Source organism: Hippopotamus amphibius, chromosome 12 (assembly GCF_030028045.1).
Source record: "Hippopotamus amphibius kiboko isolate mHipAmp2 chromosome 12, mHipAmp2.hap2, whole genome shotgun sequence".
Classification (NCBI taxonomy): Eukaryota; Metazoa; Chordata; class Mammalia; order Artiodactyla; family Hippopotamidae; genus Hippopotamus; species Hippopotamus amphibius.
Window position 1 is genome coordinate 96,925,291 of NC_080197.1, and position 22,575 is coordinate 96,947,865.

General features: G+C 34.7%; 1 protein-coding gene across 12 annotated transcripts in view; it reads left to right on the forward strand.

Annotated features, from left to right (window-relative positions):
* KIF21A (kinesin family member 21A) overlaps nucleotides 1-22,575 on the forward strand; it is a 140,191-nt gene that overhangs the window by 87,225 nt on the left and 30,391 nt on the right. For 6 of the 12 annotated variants that reach the window (XM_057701393.1, XM_057701399.1, XM_057701401.1 and 3 more), the window contains exons 12-24: nucleotides 2,986-3,024; nucleotides 7,452-7,542; nucleotides 9,824-9,941; nucleotides 10,319-10,507; nucleotides 10,948-11,147; nucleotides 12,247-12,354; nucleotides 16,753-16,821; nucleotides 16,916-17,124; nucleotides 17,269-17,422; nucleotides 17,945-18,139; nucleotides 18,564-18,665; nucleotides 19,407-19,572; nucleotides 20,064-20,084. In XM_057701393.1, the coding sequence (XP_057557376.1) occupies nucleotides 2,986-3,024; nucleotides 7,452-7,542; nucleotides 9,824-9,941; nucleotides 10,319-10,507; nucleotides 10,948-11,147; nucleotides 12,247-12,354; nucleotides 16,753-16,821; nucleotides 16,916-17,124; nucleotides 17,269-17,422; nucleotides 17,945-18,139; nucleotides 18,564-18,665; nucleotides 19,407-19,572; nucleotides 20,064-20,084 (1,661 nt within the window). The remainder of the gene's footprint in view (nucleotides 1-2,985; nucleotides 3,025-7,451; nucleotides 7,543-9,823; nucleotides 9,942-10,318; nucleotides 10,508-10,947; nucleotides 11,148-12,246; nucleotides 12,355-16,752; nucleotides 16,822-16,915; nucleotides 17,125-17,268; nucleotides 17,423-17,944; nucleotides 18,140-18,563; nucleotides 18,666-19,406; nucleotides 19,573-20,063; nucleotides 20,085-22,575) is intronic. The other 6 variants (XM_057701397.1, XM_057701405.1, XM_057701398.1 and 3 more) reach the window with 3 other exon arrangements.

Sequence of the window (22,575 nt, forward strand, 5' to 3'; positions counted from 1 at the left end):
TGTTTGGATGTATTGATTCTGGCTGAATTGTATTACATGCCTCATATTTATTTTATTTATCAAAGAGAACATTGCAAAATTTGGTTCTACCTCAACCTTGCATATACAGTAAGTAAGTTCACTTTAAAATTGTTTGGAACTTGGAACTAGTTTTTCTCTAGAAAGTGTTACAAATACATAATGTCCAGGTTTCCCAACTCACTCATGTGAAATGATATTTATTCATTTTATGATATGGTAAGAGCAATTCAAAAGGGAATAGGAAAAGGAAAATAGGGGAAGGAAACTTTGTTTCCCTTCCATGAATGCAGACCAATCTTTGGGGGGAAATATGAATTTCTGCCTTAGCCAGTCTCTCTTGTTCCTCCCTACTGACCTCCTGTGTCCGCATGTTGCCTTGATGCATTCCTCCGTTATGAGGTCAGTTCTCATGTAGTTCTTCCCTAGCCCAAAGTACTCCCCGTTTCAAAACCTTCTACTTTCTTCTCTCATCTCCTTAAATTCAAAGTTGGAAACAAAGCCATCTGACTAAAGGAACTCCTACCAGGGGAAATGACATAGCTAATAAGTTTCCTCTAGGGATATTTGTAATTTCGAAGGAGGAAGTGTTATCCAACTCTTGAAAATGTGGGCAGCAACCTCATGAAGGAAAAAAAGGTTAAGTAGTGTAGAGAAGGTTTTTGTTACCCCCTTTCGGCTGAGGTTTCCAAAGCCCCTGTGGAGTTTGGCCTTTGGTTTCGGCTTTGCTCAGCTGTCCCAGTTCTCATAGTTGCTTCCATTTCTCCCACTAACTCCACAAATTCTTTCGAGGCTCCATGTCTTTTAATTTGCTTTGTTTTGTGTTGTTAGCCTTTGGTCGTAGTGACTACAGGGCCTCTGACACTGTAAGTGTTGGTTGGAGGAGTGGCAACTATCATTTTTATGTCAGAAGCTACATTTGTATTCAAGGAGGTTGTGTAAGTCCTGTTTTACATGAGAGTTCCACCCTCTTCTGCATGGAAATCTTTATTTAAATTACAACCAGTTGCTAGTATGTGTGATTTAAAGGTTGGCTCTTCTCCCATTCTGTGCTTATTTTCTGTTGAGCTGTAAAATAACCCCAAAGTGTAGATAGTAAAAAAAATAAGGAAAAATAATTGAATAGACTACATTGCCTATTCTTTTTTTAGTTACACAAATGTTACAATGGTTAGCAAGATTTGTCACCTCTCCCCCCACTGAACTATGGAAGAGGTGTTATAATGGAACTAAATGAAATAAAGACCGAACTCCTTTAAATTATGGAGAAGAATCAGTTTATTAGTTTATATCTCTACTCCTCTACTGTCTTTTAGAACTGTTGATTGCAGTGTTTTTTAAAGAGGCAAATGGGAAGGCATCTAAAAGTTTATCCACTTAGCTCACATCATCCATATGTTTTAATATAACTCTCTCATGTAAGGTAAACAAAATTTCTTCATGTTGAAAATAGAAAATTTGGGCTTTTTGCCAGGGAACCATATCCTTTGAGCTGTTATAGCTCATTTTCATCAGTATAAGCCTAGGTTAGACCTTTTTTTTTGCTTTGTTTTGTGTGTATATGGATAAAGAAAATTTACCATTCACACATCAATCCCTATGTTTTTGAATATCTAGCTTTAAATGACTACTTGCGTTATAAAAAAAATTCATTCATTCATCAGACTGCATTGTATTTGTATTTAGTGGTGTTAGGTTGAAACTCTAGAAATACAAGAGATTTCTTAGGCGATGGCTTTTCTTTCCATTTTGTAGCCATTATAGTGACATTTTGATCCCCTGTGAATATCACTCTGCAGAATTGTTTTCTCAGAAAGATTGCTAGTCTCTTCTTGCAATAGCAGTATATAAGTTGATTGTGAAAAGCAATCACAGGCCAGCAAATAAAAATCATGTTATAAGATTAAACAAGGAGAGCTGCCTTGATGAAATAATTCATAACTAAGACTCAGTCTCTTCATTTTAAAGTTTTGATGATTCTGAAAAAATATTTTTGGAATTCCAGGCAGAAGTGTACTATATCAAGATTGCTATATACTTAGAGCCTAGCACATCTATCTTTTTGTATACTTGAGAGGTACTGGTATTCAGTACATTCCATTGAGTAAAGATACCCAATTCTGTATATTGAGTATTCGTTAAATGTTAAAACTTTTAAATACATATTTATAGTTTTCCTTATACTTTTCTAGTTGAAAAATAATCTTACTAATGGAAAGTACTACATTTTCCATTTTATTGCCACCTTTGCCTTAGATATGTCCTTTTAGTAGCCTAGTAATTGTACAGTGATTATAATTTTCAGTTAATAAAATTACATTTTTCCACTGATATCATAACAATCATATTCATTTGACCATAATACCACTTCATATATAATTTTAAAATAAAATTTTTTTAGATTTAGTGATGTTCACATGTAGTATATGAAAATAGAAAACAAGTTTAAAAATTAGTATCCTAGTATGTAGTATTAATGGTATTTTCATATTATGGTATAAAGGCATTACTTTTTGAAGCTCTTTTAATGATACCGTAAAAAGGTCTTTCGTAAAGGTTTAAAGGGAAGAGGATATAATTGGAAGTGGGCTTTTTTTGTTTTTGGTTTTTTTTGGAAGCTGAGAAAATTGATCCATTTCAGGTTAAGAGAAGCAATGGTATCCAAATACTTTTACTGTTTATCAACTGTGTAAATTGAGACCGTACATTTTACTGCTGAATAATTTCAACTGATAGTCTATATACTCTTCTTAGATATAATGCTGCTTGTTTTTCTACTTACTTTTTATTCATACAAAATGTATTGCCTTTTTACTGTGTATTGTCCTTTGATGATATCTTTTAAAATTTATTTTAAAGTCTTCAAGCTCATGTATCATTTTTACCTTCTTATCACTTTCGCTTTTTACTGTCTGGTTTGTCCTTCATTGGCTTGGCCTTCCAATACTGTGCCTCGTGGTTTTGAAGGCTACAGAAACTTGAGGAAAGCAATCGAGAAGAAAGAAGGTTGGAATATTTCCCAGGTTTTTTATTAAAATGTCATTTAAATACTTAGTTGCCATTCACAGGGATGTATGTTGTAGAATTATAGATTGTTTCAGACTAGATTAGCTTGGTGCTCCTAAAAATGATGATTATATAAAATTAACAAAAACACTGAAAATAGAAAAAAATACTTTTTGAGAATAAACCCCACACCAATTATATGAATTAAAATTCAGGCAATTTCATGTGAATTTAGAATAGACCATCATAATTTTGATGGCTAAAAATGACCCAAGAACCTCCCATTTGACTTTCAGAATATACCTTTTAGAAGCTTGTGAACAGACAGGGGGTTGTTAATTTGGTGGGAATTGAGATTTTGTTGCAGCACATGCTCTTTCTCCTCTCTTCCTTATTTTGTGTAATCTTTGTTGGGAAAACAACATTAAAATGGCAACAAAGTAAAGGGAAACTGTGGCCTTACTACAGATAAGATTTACAAGGCATATTTAAGGTTGAATTAGAAAAACAAGATTTGTTTTTAAAATATATCTGAAGTGAGCATCAAAAACAGGATCTTCTCTTTTTTTCATTTGAAATTTGAACAAAATTTAGAAGCACACTGCTGAATTCTCAATATAATAAAAATTTGCATTTTACTCATTCAACTTTATGATTATTTAACCAAATATCAAGTAGTATTTTACTTCTTATTAGAACATCTTTTTATAGATTTTTCTAAACGTCTCGTGATTACATAATCAAAATGATTAAGAAAATAAACTGGTTTCAAAATAACATTAACTATTTTAGAAGCACCACTTTATAATTTTATTTCTTATTTAAAATAAGCCTTTTGAGAACTTTTACTATGCAACAATTAAACTAATCTCTTACTTTAAGTAGCAGAAACCTTGAAGTTATATTTTCTTTGTTATTTAATAATTTACATTCCACAGTTATATTCTACATATTATATAGCATTCTAAAGTTTCTATAATTTATTCTGTAACTTATTTAGCATATACTACAATTAGAATATAATTCTGTCTGTAGGTCATCTTAGGGCTCACCTAATTAGTTTATATTGAGAATATTATGTTTATCATTAGAATTAATTAAATTAGGGCATTAAAATGTGAAAAATTTTCTATTTTGAAAGGTCAGAATAAGATGCATAATCATAGTAGTGTGATGGAAACATTTTCCCACCTTAAAATAGTTGTCTTTTAAAGGTACTTAATGAATAGCATTTGCTTCCAATTTTTATGTGATCCCTGATGAATGAGAAAAGCAGAATTGTTTGGTGTTCTGGAACAGGGCTTCTTACATATGAATGTGAGTGTAGATAACCTGGGCAGTTTGATAAAATGAAGCTTCTGACTCAGTAGGACTGAGGTGGAGCCTGAGATTCTATGTATCTGACAAGCTCTTGGGTGATGCTGATGCTTCTCTGTCTGTGAACTGAACTCTAGGATACTGGCCTTGGAGTCATGACACCTGGTTTTAGGTCCCCTTGAGTTGATAAGCTTCCCCAGGCCACAGTTTCTTTTTTGGTTGTCAACAAAAATGTTGACATCGATTGTCAAATGTCAAAGGGTTAAAATCACTTGATCACTAGTGTTCCTTCCAGCTCCAAGAGTCTGATTCTATGTAAAGTGCAAACTTACATATTTTTCATTGCTACTTAGATCATTATTTTAGATATAAAATTTCCCCAGTTTATTGAGGAAAACTTGAATATTTGCTGTACGATAATCATGAAGTATCAAATTGTGCTTAAAAGCTTATTAAATCTTAAGTGATTTATTAAGGTAAATTAATAATGTAAAGTTACAACTGCTGATTTTTATGTATCAGAATTGGCACAAAAAGCTTATAATATGTGAGTTAACTTCATATATAAATGAAAATAACATTTGTTAAGCTGGATTCTGGTGACCTGGAAGGAGTAGGAGGGTGTATTAGGGCAAGTATTTGGAACAAGGTGGTTGTATGACTATAAACATGAATAAAAGGGAATTTGTGTTGGACCTTGATGTAATGAAGGAACTGGCAATAAGAAAAATTGTATGCTGTAACAGTTGCAGGTGAGAAAGGGAGACTGCATAGGGCAGGGAATTTAAGAAATGCTGATGGGAGATATCTTTCTTAACACTTGCTTCTTTCCTAGCTCTAAGCCTTAGGCCTATCTCAAGTACAGCCCTGCTTGAGTACATGGTGGTGGCCTTTGAATCAGATGATTGGATGAAGGGGGAGTTTCTTTCTTGATTTTCATCTTGAAATGCACGATGATGGAAAATCAACCGGTCCTATTATAATGCAAGTGATGTAAGATAGGCATTTGGTATATCCAACATTTTTCTCTAACAAGTGATTGAACAAACTCATGGAACCTGGTTATAGTTTACTTGATTCCTCTCCTGTTAAGGGGATTTTATTTATATTCCTACTAGTAGTTTCTTCTCACTCTAGAGATATGCTGTCTTCCATGCACCTTTATCAATTTGTACTGTTATTCTACTCCAGCGTAATTAGTGTGTGAGGCACATAGGTGGAGGTGCCAAACAGAGGTGCTCGCCCACAATCACAGGGATTAATATGTTTCACAAATACTTCGTACACATTTATTATACACATCCCCTGGGTAGTGGGCATGTAAGGCTGAGCCAAACAGATGTGATCCCTGCCCTCATGAGGCTTACAGTCTCGTAGGGAAGATAGAAATTAGAGAAATAACTACCTAAATAAACATAAATTAAGAACTCTGAAAAGTGCTTACAAAGGAAAAGTAGTATATTCATCTCGTTCTGAGTTCAAAAATGTCTTTGAGAATTGGGACTTAGAGGTAAACGTTAGAATTTAATAATAATAACAGGACCTAAATGAGATTAATTTTTTAGCCTTAGAAGCTAAAAATAAGTCCATGTATTAGGGCAATTTTTTTTTTGGCTGTGTTGGGTCTTAGTTGTGGCACATGGGATCTTCAGTTGAGGCAAGCGGGATCTTTCGTCGTGGCCTGTGGGCTCTTTGCTGTGGAATGTGGGCTTCTCTCTAGTTGTGGCATGTGGGTTTTCTCATCTCTAGCTGTGGCATGCGGGCTCCAGAGTGCGTGGGCTCTGTAGTTTGCAGCATGCGGGCTCTCTACTTGAGGCGTGAGGGCTCAGTAGTTGTGGTGTGCGGGCTTAGTTGCCCAGTGGCATGTGGGATCTTTGTTCCCTGACCAGGCATCGAACCCACTTCCCCTGCTTTGCAGGATGTATTCTTTACCACTGAACCACCAGGGAAGTCCCTAAGGAAGTTATTTAATGTAAAGAAATAATAGAAAGAAATAATAGCTATTATAAAGTTATTCAGATAAAATTTTTAAACTCTTGGAGAATTTTATTTGGAAAATATTGCTTTATTCAAGTATTCTTTTTGTTCTTAGTGATTGAAAAAGGTCAGTATAGCACAAGAAGAAAATTTTCACATGTAGATTCATTTAAAATTCACTTTCTTAATATTATTTAGTTTGATAAAATATATGAGGTCTAATGAACAGAAGTGTAACTTCTGTGCATAATTCATCGTGGTTGCTAAACCCTGAAGGGTCAGAGTGATTTAACTATGAAAAAACTTTGTTCACTATAGAGTCTTCTTTTTCTCAAGGCCACTAGGGCTGAAGTATTTAGTTTAGCTATAACATTACTTGACATCAGTATGTATCAGTAGTTAGGGCTGTTGTACTGATACGTGAAGAGGAGGCTTTTATTTGTATGGTGAATCTTGTGGCAGGTCCTGGAATTTTCTATTCAATCAAAGGTCAGGCTGAACTTCAGACAGTTTTGATGTGCAGAGACCTATTTCTGTGAGAATATTATGAGAAATAGCCCTGTGCTACAGGTATGACCTAGGAGAAAAGAGACAGTGCTATTATATTACCAGGGGAGACCTGAATGCTGTGATAGATGCAGCCAGTATAGACAAATTTACTGTGGGCAGGTTTATTCTGATCTTTAAATTTATTCTTAAATGTATTAGGACATCAATTAAAAATGTAGTTTCTATATCTTTGTAAAGATGAGAAAAAATTTATGTATTTAGATGAGAAAACAAAAATATGTTTAATTTCCATTGAATGTAATTTGCCTACATTCTAGTTGATTAAATGTTACTGTGACTAGTTCTTAGCTGTCTCATCAGGTGTCATGCTCCAGGGTATAATCTATTCCTGAGTGTTTCTAGAAAATAAGATTTTCTCCATTGAAATAAATCACTGCACTATTAGTTGAATGGCAATTTCTATTTTCATCTGAAGCATCAGACATGATAACTTTGCTCAGTTAAATGATGAACTATTCTAGTTTGTTTTCAAAAATAATTGATGGCTTTAAAAATCTGGGAGAAAAAAAGTGAGCAGATTTCCTCTCTAATACCGTACACTTTTGTTTCTTTTTTTTTTTAAGTGTGGCTGGTAAAGAGGATAATATAGACACCGACCAAGAGAAGAAAGAAGAAAAGGGTATTTCAGAAAGAGAAAACACTGAATTAGAAGTTGTAAGTATGAAAGTATGAACTTGTAATTTTGAAATACCTGCATTAGGTTGTTCTTGGTTGCTGATAACTGTGCTAACTTATACATAGAAAAAAGAATCGGTTATCATGCATCCATTTTAAACTGTTTCCTTGAGGACTTCTTTTCTTCAGAAACGTAAGCTACAAAATATTAGCAACTCACAATCTTGTGCATTGTGAGAGCATTGTGTATGGGGTGATAGAATACTAAGAGAGATGAAGTACTCTATGATTTAAGACAAAATTATTATAAAATAACCTGAAAATTGTGGATTGATTTTTTTTTTTTTAACTGATGAAAAGTGAAATTCTTGTGCTTTTATACTTTATACTCACAGTCTCTCTCTCTCTTTTTTGTATTTATTCATTGAGACTTTACTGTGCATAGTAATGTATAAAGCACCATAATAGAGGCTGGGGCAAAATTTTTTTTTTTTAAGCTCTTTATTGGAATGTAATGGTGCAAAGTTAAATCATACTGCTAGGCACACTCCATAAAATTGAGGGAGGAAGAAAAATTCTAACTCTGGTTTTGTTTTTTTGTTTTTTGTTTGGTTTTTATTTATTTATTTTTTATTGGAGTGTAGTTGCTTTACAATGTTGTGTTAGTTTTTGCTACACAGCGAAGTGAATCAGTTCTATGTATATATGTATCCACTCTTTTTTAGATTTCCTTCCCACTTAGGTCACCACAGATCACTGAGTAGAGTTCCCTATGCTATACCGTAGGTTCTCATTAGTTATCTGTTTTGTACCTAGTAGTGTATATATGTCAATCCCAATCTCCCAATTCATCCCCTCCCTCCTCCTTGGTAACCATAAGTTTGTTCTCTACATCTGTGACTCTATTTCTGCTTTGCAAATAAATTCATGTGTACCATTTTTCTTGATTCCATATATGAGGGATATTATATGGTTTGTTTTTCTCTTTCTGACTTACCTCACTCTATATGACAATTTCTAGGTCCATCCACGTCTCTGAAAATGGAAAAATTTTGTTCCTTTTTATGGCTGAGTAGTGTTCCATTGTATATATGTACCACATCTTCTTTATCCATTCCTCTCTCAATGGACATTTAGGTTGCTTCCATGTCCTGGCTATTGTAAATAGTGCTGCAATAAACATCAGGGTGCATGCATCCTTTCAAATTATGGTTTTCTCTGGATATATGCCTAGGAGTGGGATTGCTAGGTCATATGGTAACTCTATTTTTAGTCTTTTAAGGAGCTTCCATATTGTTCTCCATAGTGGTTATAGTAATTTACATTCCCACCAACAGTGTAGAAGGGTTCCCTTTTCTCCACACCCTCTCCAGCATTTATTGTTTGGAGATTTTTTGATGATGACCATTCTGACAGGTGTGAGGTGATTTGCATTTCTCTAATAATTAGTGATGTTGAGTGTCTTTTCATGTGTTTGTTGGCCAGCTGTATGTCTTCTTTGGTGAAATGCCTGTTTAGGTCTTTTGCCCATTTTTTGATTGGATTGTTTGGGTTTTTGTTTGTTTGTTTTTTGATATTTAGCTGCATGAGCTCTTTGTATATTTTGGAGATTAAGCTTTTGTCAGTTGCTTCATTTGCAAATATTCTCTCCCATTCTGAGGGTTGTCTTTTTGTTTTGTTTATGGTTTCCTTTGCTGTGCAAAAGCTTTTAAGTTTAATTAGGTCCCATTTGTTTTTTCTTTGTTTTCATTTTCATTACTCTAGGTGGTGGATTAAAAAAGATCTTGCTGTAATTTATGTTAAAGAGTGTTCTGCTTATATTTTCCTCTAAGAGTTTTGTAGTATCCAGCCTTACATTTAGGTCTTTAATCTATTTTGAGTTTACTTTTGTGTGTGGTGTTAGGGAATATTCTAATTTCATTCTTTTACATGTAGCAGTCCAGTTTTTCCAGTATCACTTATTGAAGAGACTGTCTTTTTTCCATTTTACGTTCTTGTCTCCTTTGTCATAGAATAGATGGCCATAGGTGCATGGGTTTATCTCTGGACTTTCTGTTCCATGTATCTATATTTCTGTTTTTGTGCCAGTACCATACTGTCTTGATTACTGTAGCTTTGTAGTATATTCTGAAGTCAGGGAACCTGATTCTTCCAGCTCCATTCTTCTTTCTCAAGACTGCTTTTGCTGTTTGGGGGTTTTTTGTGTTTCCATATGAAATGTAAAATTTTTGTTCTAATTCTGTCACACAGTTTCTCTTAATGAGGTAATCAGCTTGCTTTGCCAATATTGTGCTTTTAATGGACACAAATCACATTTTAGGAAGAAAGTCAGGAAGTGAGTGATCATGAAGATGAGGAAGAGGAAGAGGAGGAGGAAGAAGATGACATTGAAGGGGGTGAAAGCTCTGATGAATCAGATTCTGAGTCAGATGAAAAAGGTACTTATCCTTTGGTACAAGGACAAAAATTTATTTTGGGAACTTGTTTAAAATATGACAGAAAACTCTTAACATTCTCCATTTCATCCTTGATGAAAGTTCCTTTTATAACTGCTGATCTATGTATGCCCTCTGAGGCTCATGTTCTTCTCTTATTGTATTTAGTCATTGTGCAACTTCCATTCTTATTGGGTACAAATGGTATCTCTTTTCCTTGACCAATGTGAACATCCTTTATCTTGTTGACCTTTTTTAGTTTTTGGTATATTCAGGCTATTTTCCTTACAGCTGCCAAATGAATACTTGGATATAGAAGCTGGTTTTCATGTTCTTATTATAGCCTATCCCAGAATTTTTATTTTCTACTTTTATAATAGCCAATTATCAGGCAGACTTAGCAAACATTACTTGTGAAATTGCAATCAAGCAAAAGCTGATTGATGAACTGGAAAACAGCCAGAAAAGACTACAGACACTGAAAAAGCAGTATGAAGAGAAGCTGATGATGCTGCAACATAAAATTCGGGACACTCAGCTTGAAAGAGACCAGGTGCTTCAAAACTTAGGTAAGAATTACATTTACTTCAAATTAAAGTTCAAACTAAATTGTCAAAATGTAATTTTATCTTCTCTTCCTTAACAAGAAAAAAGTTATATCAGAAGTCACGTTATATGTTAATTTGTCCCATTATGTCAAATATTATTGTTTAGTTTGTCTTTCCATGCTGGTACCTGTCTAGGCTATTTAATAATTTTTTTTGATATTTGTGGCTAATTGTTTTATTGTCTTGATTTATGCTGGGACCTTTTTTAAATTAAAAAGATAAAAGCTTCAATAATTGTTAAATAAGAGTAGATATTAAAAGGGAGAACGATTGAAACATACCCTGGCCTCCTGAGTTTTGTATTTGGGAGGTAGTTCTTCTTTAAGTTCATGAGTTGTAAATCTGTGAAGTAAAAATCTGTGTCTCACAAAAACAAATACAAATATTTTCTGGTCATTTAGGCTCAGTAGAATCTTACTCTGAAGAAAAGGCAAAAAAAGTTAGGTCTGAATATGAAAAGAAACTGCAGGCCATGAATAAAGAACTTCAGAGACTTCAGACAGCTCAAAAAGAGCATGCAAGGTTGCTTAAAAATCAGTCCCAATATGAAAAGCAATTGAAGAAATTACAGCAGGATGTGATGGAAATGAAAAAAACAAAGGTATTGATTATATTTTCCATTAACATTTGATGTTGGTGATGCTTGCGTCATTTGGGACCAAATAAAATTTATCGTGGTTCTTTCCATATTCAATAAAAGGTAACTCAATCTTAGAAGTGATGCACTTCCTTTTGGCAGTTAGAATTTGTTTCCTGTAGTCATCCGTTATCAAAGTCTTTCTTTGGAGTAGCTGAAAAGTCAGCAGGTCTTCTCTGACTTTAATGGATATTTATCTTCTTAAGACTCTTATACAAGGTTAACAAAAATATAAAATATTTCAAACATGCAAAAAAGCACAGATAATAACATAATGAAGAATATATACACTGTCTAGCCTAAGATACTAAACATTACTGATATGCACAAAGCTTCCTATATATCCTTTCCTAATCGTAATCTCCTTTCCCTGAGAGGTAACAACTATCTTGAATTTGGTGGTCATCATTCCCACGCATAGAAAAGTCCAAGTTTTCTCCTTTGACCGAAGAGAGTATGTGAATTCTAATCTATTATTGTTTTTGTTGTGGAATGGATTACTCTTAACTTTTGGCATGAAAATCAATGTTGTTTCCTTAAAATAGGAAATATGGAAATGATTTAAGAAGTAGTTAGATTATTATGTTGTGTAGTTGCTGATAGCAACAAAAATAGCTAAAATAACTAGGTCCTTACTATGTGCTGGGCACTGCAATAAGCACAGTGCTCACTGAATTCTCAAAGGAATCCAATCCCATAGAACCTCCATTTTATAGATGAGAAAACCAAAGCCTAGAGTGGTTAAGTAACTTGTTCAAGGTCACACAGCTACTGATAATATGTTAAATACCAAAAAAATCATTCAAGTTATAGAACAACTGGACATTGAATATAAAAAGCATAGAACACTAAGCAATTTGATAGAAGTATGTTAGAAATATATTAGAAATATAAATATATTAATCTTACAAAAATAAGAATTGACATTTAACGTGTATCAAAACTCCACATTTTTTTCTTGTTAAATGTTCAGAATCCTAAGAACATATTTCCATACATGTGATTTATTTAATGAATATTGCGATAAGATAATCACAATAGATGTATTTACCTAATATTTTAGGTTCGTTTAATGAAACAAATGAAAGAAGAACAAGAAAAAGCCAGATTGACAGAGTCTAGAAGAAACAGAGAGATTGCTCAATTGAAAAAGGATCAACGTAAAAGAGATGTGAGTGGACTTTAACCCTCAATTATGTAAGAATATTGTACATCAACAAGATTGTTCAATAAATGAAAGAAATTTTTCGATACCGTTATTGAACACAGGTTAAGGACAATAAATAAGCATTTTATAATATGGCATTTAATATAGTATGTGGATTATAGTAATTCCATATAAAAGTTTATGAAAAACACTATAATATTATTATAAATTTTATTGGAGGCTTATTTCCTAGATGATCAGATGGAAGAAAATGTCACATAATAACTGGTTATTTCTAGGGAGACCAAGGAATTAGTTGCAGTATTATATAAGATAGTGATTTTAAGATGCTTCCAAAGACAGTTTCATCACTAGAGATTCTTACAAATATTCCTGGAATAATAACCAGGCTTCACGCAAAGAGGCTTTACTAAGAGCTGTAAAAATTTTCATATTCTTTGACCCAAGAATTCTGCTTCCATGAACTCAGACTAAGCACATAATTTAAACTGATAAAAATTACATTACAGTGTGTTAAAATATTCACTTTAGGGTTATTTGTAGTAATGAAAAACGTAAAATCAACTAAGATATGTGACAGTAGGGGTAACTGTTAAATAAATTATGGTTCATCCCATTTAGTAGGTGGTTATTCATCCATTAAAAACTGGAATTTGGAAGCTGCATAGTAAAATGAAAATGACTGTGGTTTCACATGAAGTGTAAAGTAGCATTTTATTTGTGCCTGCTTGTTTACAATGAGGGAAAAATTTGAAGGATACACATCAATATGCTAAATGTGGTATTAGGGTTGTAGGTTATAGTTGATTGGATTTTTTTTCTTTCCAAATTTTTGGTAATATGGTTATTTATTGACTTTTTTTTTCTTAAAAAAAAGAAGCCATCACCTTCCTTTCCACAATGTCAGTTGGGTTTCAGCCTTTGTTCCTTTTTTCTCACCCAACTTTTTCTAAATTCTCCCTGAAGAAAACATGAACGTACAGGGTATTTTAGAAAACAGCAATCTTCTTTGGGGGGTTAGAGAGAAAATTAAGGAGATAGAGAAGAGTGAGCAATAAGAGAAAAGTAGATATTTTAGCTACATGACTCCCGTATTTATGACTATTTTTATTTATTTATTTTCTCAGAATATTAATGTATTTTAACAGTCCGTCTGTTTTATCACTTTCAATTCCTAGGCATTTTAGATCTTGTTTATACCAATACTTTCCTACTAAAATCAAGTAGAAGCACATTCTAACATAGTGTCTATTCTTTTTTCTGCTTTTTTAAAAAAAAATTGAGAAAATTCATGTGCCATAAAGTTCACTGTTTTAAACTATACAATTCAAGTTTTTAGTATATTCACAAATTTGTGCAACAATCACCACTCCAAAAAGAAACCCCATGGGACTTCCCTGGTGGTACAGTGGGTAGGATCTGAGCTCCCAATGCAAGGGGACCCGGGTTCAATCCCTTGTCAGGGAACTATATCCTGCGTGCATGCCACAACTAAGAAGTCTGCATGCTTGCAACTAAAAGATCCCACATGCCACAACTGAAAATCCTGTGTGTGCCACAACTAAGACCCCACTCAGCCCAAATAAATAAATATATGTATATTAAAAAAAAAAGAAAAAAGAAAGAAACCCCATACCAATTAGCAGTCATTCCCCATTCCTCCCTCTCCCTGGCTCCTGACGGCAACTAATCTACGAGGGTGAGTCAAAAATTATCTGCACTCTGGCTGTAGAATTTATTTGAATTAACTTTTAGAAAAGACAAATACCTTATTTCCCAACATAATCTCCTTGCTTTTCAATACACTTTGTCCATCTGTCAACAAGCTTTCATATTCCCTCATTAAAAATGTTTTAGGCTGAGCTGCGAGCCATGAATGCACCACTGTCTTCACTTCTTTTTTTTCTTTTTTAATTAATTAATTAATTTATTTGTTGGCTGTGTTAGGTCTTTGTTGCTGCACGCGGGGTTTCTTTAGTTGCAGTGAGTGGGGGCTACTCTTCGTTGTGGTGCGCGGGCTCCTCAGTGCTGTGGCTTCTCTTGTTGCAGAGCATGGGCTCTAGGTGCATGGGCTTCAGTAGTTGTGGCACATGGGCTCAATAGTTGTGGCTCATGGGCTCTAGAGCACAGCCTCAATAGTTGTGGTGCACAGGCTTAGTTGCTCCGCGGCAGGTGGGATCTTCCTGGAGCAGGGCTCGAACCTGTGTCCCCTGCATTGGCAGGTGGATTCTTAACCATTGCACCACCGAGGAAGCTGCTGTCTTCACTTCTTCATCAGAAGTGAATATTTGTCTTCGTAGGGCTGCTTTTAGGAGACCAAACAGGTGAAAGTTCAGTGGAGCAAAGTCAGGACTACAGGGAGGATGTTTAACACCTCAAAACAAAATTTTTGAAGAGTCTTGACAGTGTGGGCAGACGTGTGCAGACGTGCATTGTCATGCAAGATCACAATGCCCTTGGATAGCAGTCCTCTGTGTTTAATCCAAAGTTTAGGCTTCAGGTCTTCAATAAGCATCTCTATCCATTCATGCACACTTCACGACAAAACACTCTCTCCATACTGCACACAAAATCTTCGATAAATAACGGCACCAGGTACACCCTCAGGCTACAAAAATGAATCACTGCACGCTGCTCTTCTTTCGTGCAAATCACAAGTGGGGCATCCATTTTTGCTCGCACCACAGTTACAAATGAACGGATGTAACACATTCACACCTGCACAGCAGTGACTGGGCAGACAGTAGCCTTGACCGGAAAGTGCTCGTAAGATAGTGCGGCCAACAGAAGTTTTAATATAACCGGAGTGTGCGGATAGTTTTTGACTCACCCTCGTACTTTCTGTCTATAGATTTGCCTCTTGTAGACATTTTATATAAATGGAATCATACAATATGTAACCTTTTGTATCTGGCTTCTTTCATGATGTTTTCAAGATTCATCCATGGTATAGCATGTATCAGTAGTTTATTCCTTTTTATGGCTATGTGTATAGAGCACATTTTGCTAATCCGCTCCTCAGTTGGCGGGCATTGAGGTTGTTTTGACTTTGGGGCTATTTATTTTGTTTTTAATGAAAACTTTGGGATAACAAATAATTTCCTACCTATGTCTTTATTACTGTTTCATAGTATAGAGAGATCAATACTGAACAATTAACTCCCGGGGTTGAACTTTTGAATCTTATCCACAGCATATGATATCTCTACTCTATTATAAAGATCCGAGGCTGGCTAATCACATGCAAAGCTATCATTCCAGACATTTTCCTCCCTTTAATTTGTTGCTTTTTGTGTATATTCAACTCCTGTCTAAATTGTTTCTTGTAATAGTCAACCTTGAACCCTTCGGGAACCAAATATGTTTGTACATCATACATAAAACCATGAATGAGATTGAGATTTGATTTTTAATATGAAGAAATTAAATGTAGTAACAACTTCAAATTATAGGTTAATTTTGGTTTTTGATAGTTCATTCATTTAAAAAAAGATTTATTAACTTTGCTTCTATGTCTATCATTGTGTAGGCAATTAAGATATGGCAGTGATAAGACAGAGTCCTTTTCGCAAAAGATTCCCATCTGATAAGATAAGAATGTGTATAAACTTGAGATGAATCATCTATTTGAATTTGGGGTACAGAACATGGAGAGTTATTTGCTACATCACAGAATTAAAGTCCTAGAAGAGATGTTTGTCATCATGTCCAATTCCTAAGCTTTGCCCATGATCACAGAGTTGAATAAATGATAGAACCAGAACTAGGATCTATGTTTTTTTTAGTGCAAAATTATTTCCTAAATTATATCCCTATAAAATGGCTTAAAGTAGTTAATAATTAATTTTCTTTATCATATAGATTACCCAAAAGACAAATTGGTAGCCAGTTTGTTTTATTGTCCAATATAATCACATTTCCAAAGTTATTATAAAATGCTAATACAATTAATATATATTCTCCCTATGTTTAAAAGAGTTTATAACTACTGTGTATATTGTAAGATGACTCTATTGAAAATATTCTAAGCTCTGTTTCTTCCTGTTCATGCCTCAGCCAGCAACAAAAACAAAATGTCCTACAAAAATGAAATGAGACTATTTATAAAGCATTTAGAAAAGTATTTGTAATAGTAAGCTCTATATTAGTGTTTGTTAAATAAAAGTATGTGTCACAGAGATAACTTTTTATTTTCAGAGAGAAATGGCTATATAAGTATGTATTTGTGTTTATTGGAATAACATATCTATATCTGTAGTAATGATGCAAAGTGATTGTGAGCTCAGAGACTTCTAAGAACTCTTACAGTTCCCAGTGGAATGGGGAAACATGTTAACACAGGAGTAGGAAGCATTATATCTTTCATTTTACTATTTTAACTTATTCAATATTATTTTATAGCATCAACTTAGACTTCTAGAAGCCCAAAAAAGAAACCAAGAAGTGGTTCTTCGTCGCAAAACAGAAGAGGCAAGTTGACCGTTTGGAGGAAACATTTGGCTTTGAGATAAATGATGTATTTCTGTGGACTAAGAGAATGAGCCAGTCTCCATTGCCATTTCAGGTTACAGCCCTTCGTCGGCAAGTAAGGCCCATGTCAGATAAAGTGGCAGGGAAAGTTACTCGGAAGCTGAGCTCTTCTGATGCCCCTGTTCAGGACACAGGTTCCAGTGCCATAGAAACAGATGCATCAAGGGCTGGAGCCCAGCAGAAAATGAGAATTCCTGTGGCAAGAGTCCAGGCCTTACCAACACCTGCGACAAATGGAACCAGGTCAACATGATTCTTCTGTTCCTCCTGACGTAGTCTTTGCGTTACTGAATGTCGGACTTAAATGAAAAACAGCTCATTATTTGGCGGTACCTAATCCAATAAGCACATAAGTAACTATGTTTGTCTATTTTTATATGATTATAGAAAAAAATATCAAAGGAAAGGATTGACCAGCCGAGTGTTTACTTCTAAGACAGCGCGCGTGAAGTGGCAGCTTCTGGAACGCAGGGTCACAGACATCATCATGCAGAAAATGACTATTTCCAATATGGAGGCTGATATGAACAGGCTCCTCAAGGTGTGGAAAATAGAAAGGAGATATGCTCTCCCTTAGCTGTTACTTTTAGTTTTCTAAATTTGTTCCCTGGGTAATTGAATACTTGCCAAGGTTTTTTGTTGTTGTTGTTTTTTGGTGTGGGGGGAGCAGTGGTTGCATTGTATATGAATGGATGAACATCATTTCTTCTTTTTTTAATTGTGGTAAGATCAGATACCATGAGATCTACCCTTGTAACACATTTTAAAGTGTATAGCACAGTGTTGTTAACTATAAGCACAATGTGATAAAGAACTGTATAACTTACTCATCTTGCATAACTGAAAGTTTATATCCACTGAACAGCAACTCCCTATTTCTTCCTCCCCCCAGCCCCTGGTAACCACCGTTCTATTTACTGATTCTATGAGTTTGACTATTTTAGATGCCTGATAGAAGTGGAACCCTACAGTATTTGCCCTTCTGTGACATTTCATTTGGCATAATGTTCTCAAGGTCCTAGGTGAACATAATTTCTTAAAATCCAATCTGTTTTTTCAATAGCAACGGGAAGAACTCACAAAAAGACGAGAGAAACTTTCAAAGCGAAGGGAAAAGATAGTCAAGGAGACTGGAGAGGGAGATAAAAATGTGGTTAGCATCAATGAGGAGATGGAGTCATTAACTGCTAATATAGATTATATCAATGACAGTATTTCTGATTGTCAAGCCAACATCATGCAGATGGAAGAAGCAAAGGTTTGTAACTAAAAAAAAAGAGTTTAATAGCTTGAGAAATATTTTTGTATTTTCTCTCATTAAAAGCACTTTGAATTTTTATATGAAGGGATTTTCTTTCTATGGTTTAATATGATTCTTAGGTTTGCATATATACCACTTCCTGCCTGTTTTCCAGATTTCTCTGCTGATTTGTGTTGTTACTTATTGTTTAAAAAAGACACATATCATTTATTAATCCACCTTGAATTCTTAACTGCTCAAATGTCTTATCTTTTAAACTAGACCATATGTTTCTTGGAGTAGGGATCATATTTTATGCTTTTCTGAGGCATCTCACTAGCTAATCCAATAATATCAGATAAATGCATGAAACAATGGCTTTGTCTTCTGTTGAATACATTCAGCTCAGGGTAATGATACATCGTTTGCTGGTTTGATGTAGGAAGAAGGAGAAACGTTGGATGTCACTGCAGTCATTAATGCTTGCACGCTTACAGAAGCCCGATACCTGCTGGATCACTTCCTGTCAATGGGCATCAATAAGGTAAGGTCTAACTGTGCTATTATTGAAAACCTAAGCTTTGGTTCCTTCACTGCAGTTTTGTTTATCTTTCTCTAGTGACCTTTTCCTTTGTAATAAGGAAGAAGACTCTTTAAATGGAAAGTGTTCCTTTTACCTTTCTTTAGCGTTAAGAAAAGTCAGCAGTATTTACGTAAATTCCATTAACTTCTCATCTATTGTGCTTGTGTATTAGAACAGGTAAAAAACTTAAAGAATAAATAATTTCTTTTTCACTTTAACAAAGGAAAAGTTAAAGAAAAATCTCTTAGGGTACAAACAAATTTAGTATCATAATTTTGATTTAATAATGATTCTTTACAGCTCAAAGAAATCAGAAAAGAAAAAATACAGTTGCACTCTTCTTACCTTAAGCAACTTCTGCCTAAATGTTAGAGGTGAAAATGATTTCTGACTCGCCTTTTTTCCCCCACGTTGAGATTGTGCTAGACCCTTTATGTTTTGTTCTCTCACTTAATCCTCACAATGTGCAAGGAAATAAGTATCATTCATAACATTTTGAATATGAGGAAACCGAGAATCAGGAAGATAAGATAACTTGCTCAGGGTCAGTGAGCTTGCAAGTGCAGGAGCTGGGATGAATCAAGGTCTACTTAATGTCAAAATCCATACATCGTATGCATTTGCTGTTTGATACAGATCTTTGTGTGGTAGATTCTGTTTTGTATGATCTAAGATAAATTTTTTGGGGGGGTGTTGTTACAGGGTCTTCAGGCTGCCCAGAAAGAGGCTCAAATTAAAGTACTTGAAGGTCGGCTTAAACAAACTGAAATAACCAGTGCTACACAAAACCAGCTCTTATTCCATATGTTGAAAGAGAAAGCAGAATTAAATCCTGAGCTAGATGCTTTACTAGGCCATGCTTTACAAGGTAATTTGGATTAAATTTTAGTTAAATGAACTGCATGGTGACTTTGCTCTTTGAATATGTTATACTCTACCTCTTTTCCCTATAGCTTGACTGAATAGATGCTATATTTACTTATGCTTTTAATAATTATTCCTTCTTTAATTTGCATGTATAAATTTGGGGGGGATGTAATTATTGTCATTGCAAGAAATGATTAGCAACTTTAAAAAGGCTTTCTTAGTGTTATTAAGCAATTCGTTTTTATGAATAAAAAAGATCAACCATGTTTCTGAATTGGTTGTTTAAATTATTTAAAATATTAACCAAGTTTCAGTACTTTACTCTGCATATCTAACTGCCTTAAAAAATAAATTTATAAGTGTTTGCTATGGCATCTATTCTGCATATCTTATAAATGGTACATAATCTTGTTTTATGTGAGAGTTCTTAACATTGGATCTGTTTTGATTGGAGTATTGCTTTTTGTTTCCTTTTTGCTGTTATTTACACAGATCTAGATAGCGTACCATTAGGTAAGTATGTTTAGCTTTCTGTGTACCCTACAGCTGCATGAATTACTAATTGTTCATGTACACTAATTGTGGTACATCTTATTTAAACATTTTTTATTGGCAGCCAACTGGTTTTTGCATGATCTTTTATGAAATGTATCTGTGACCACAAACATACTAAGTCTTTTGTCTTTCTTACACACTTCCTGATTTTTAAATTCTTAGATGTTTAAAGAAGTATGTTTAGTTTTCTATTTTATTATTTGAACTCCAGTTTCATAAGACCCTCTTTTTCTTTCTCGTAGGAAAAAATGGAACATATGTTCCTTTTTAATTTTTAAATCTATCTGTTAACTTGCATCTGTTGTTTTACCCTCATAAATAACTTTCTGTGTTATATATCTTTTGTATATATTTGTCTTTGGTATATATTTGCTAGATCCTCAGCTGCTTTTAAGGTTTATAAAATTAAGCACGTATATTTTAATATTGTAAATTGAATAAAACTATCCAAAGGATTTTATATGAACAGACTGAAACATTATTTATAATTATAATATTTCCAAGTTAGAAAGAGCTCTAGAGATCATGGAGTATTGAGATTTTCGACATTTTCTTTGCTACAAGAACATTCATGTCAGCTACGCCCACCCATGAGTGATATCTGTGCTCCACCTAGTGGTTTTATACATGAAGGATCAGGAGTATCGGGGTAATTTTATTACTTGCAATTTTCCTGAATGATTATTTTGGAGCAGTTTTTATTTAAAATTATTTCAAACTCTGATCTTAACTTTTTTTCCCTAATCACACAGCTGTCAAAATTTTCTAAATACTTATACTTGAAGGAGAGAAACATAACTGAAAGGTTAAATGTAATTCCCTCTCTGGATTATTAAACATAATCTATGAATCTGAATTTATTTTAAATGATGCAAACAAAATACATGAGCTATTTGATTTTTTAGATGTTTATCCTGTGTGTTAAATCTCAAGATAGTATTTCCTTGAGGTCAACTCCATCATACAGATATGGATGGGCTACTACTTTTAACTTGTTCAAGCTCTAACAAAGACAGATAGAAAGGTTATATTAAGGATTGGTTATATTAGGGAACCAAGTTAGGCTGCTCAGATTTCTGAATTATAACCAGAATTTTTGCCATTCCTTGTGTTATTAAGCATGTTTCTTCTCCTCTTCCTCTTCCTTCTCCTCCTTCTTGTTCTTCTACCCCCTCTCCTCCTCTGCCTTTTCTTTGTTCTTTTTCATCTTAGTGGCTCAACTTCTGGTAATAGTAAATTCTTATTTAAGTCCATTATCTCTTTTCACTTGGAAGAAGATAGCGCAATGCCTTCTTTGATGTCCTTTTTTGCAGAAGATATCAAACTGCTATTTGATGAGCATTGTTCCTCTTTCACAACTTTGAAAGAACTTTCAAGTATCTATAGCTTAAAGAAGGGTCAGAAGCAGAGAGGGGAAACACATTCAGCTGATATAACCTGTGACTCATGGCATAAATTTTCCTGAAGGACATAATCTAGACCAGAGGTGCTTGGAAGAAAAGCCCGGGAGGAGAAAAACATGGAAGTTAAATCCACAGAAACTAGACAGTCATATTATATACATTGATTTAAAAAAATGTTTATTTAGTTTCAATTTATCTCAAGCTTTGGGCTGGGTGCTGGGATTCAAAGATAATTAAGACACAGAATCTTGCTCTCATGGACTTGATGCCTTGCTGAGGGTGACAGACTGTGAACAGATTATGGTACATTGCAGTGAGGGCAGAGATTGAGATCTGTACAGGGAGTTATAGGAGCATAGTATGGGGCTACCCAACCAGAATGGAGGAGTTGATGAAGGCTTTCTGGAGGGGGTGAAATTTGAGCTAAAACATAAAGGAAGGAAAAGATTTAGCCAGGCAAGAGACAAGGTGGAAGGGGTCTGGACAGAAGAGTCACTCTGGGCGGTAAGTTGAAGCATGGACATTTAGCCACAGTATTGTATGCACGAGGACTTCAAGCAGCTTGGTGCCCTGGAGCAACAAGTAAGTGGTGTAGGATGATGAACAGAAGGCTAGAGGGGGAGCAAGGGCCAGTACTCCATACTGATAGGCTTGTGTTGTTGTAACCTGTGAAGAACATCTTTATTTTCCCCTTCTTTTTTCCCTACCTATGTCGGTATTCCTGGGATCTTTCCCTATGTTTGGGGATTTGCTAGAAGACTCAGGGGGCCCCACATATAGTTGTAATCATGGAAAAAATTCATGAGAGCATTGTAGGAAGGATACACAAGAGGATTGGAAAGGAAAAAAACATGGATGGAGTCAGGAGGAATCCACGTCCAGCCTCCCTTATGCTCTCTGCCTCCCAGGAAGCATCACACAGAATGCACTTCTCCCCCTAGGATGAAGATGCAGCGACATGTGTGCATTGTTTACGCCCAGGGGAGTCCATTAGACACTTAGCACCTGAGGTTTTTTACTGGGGACTAGTCACATAGGTGCCGTTT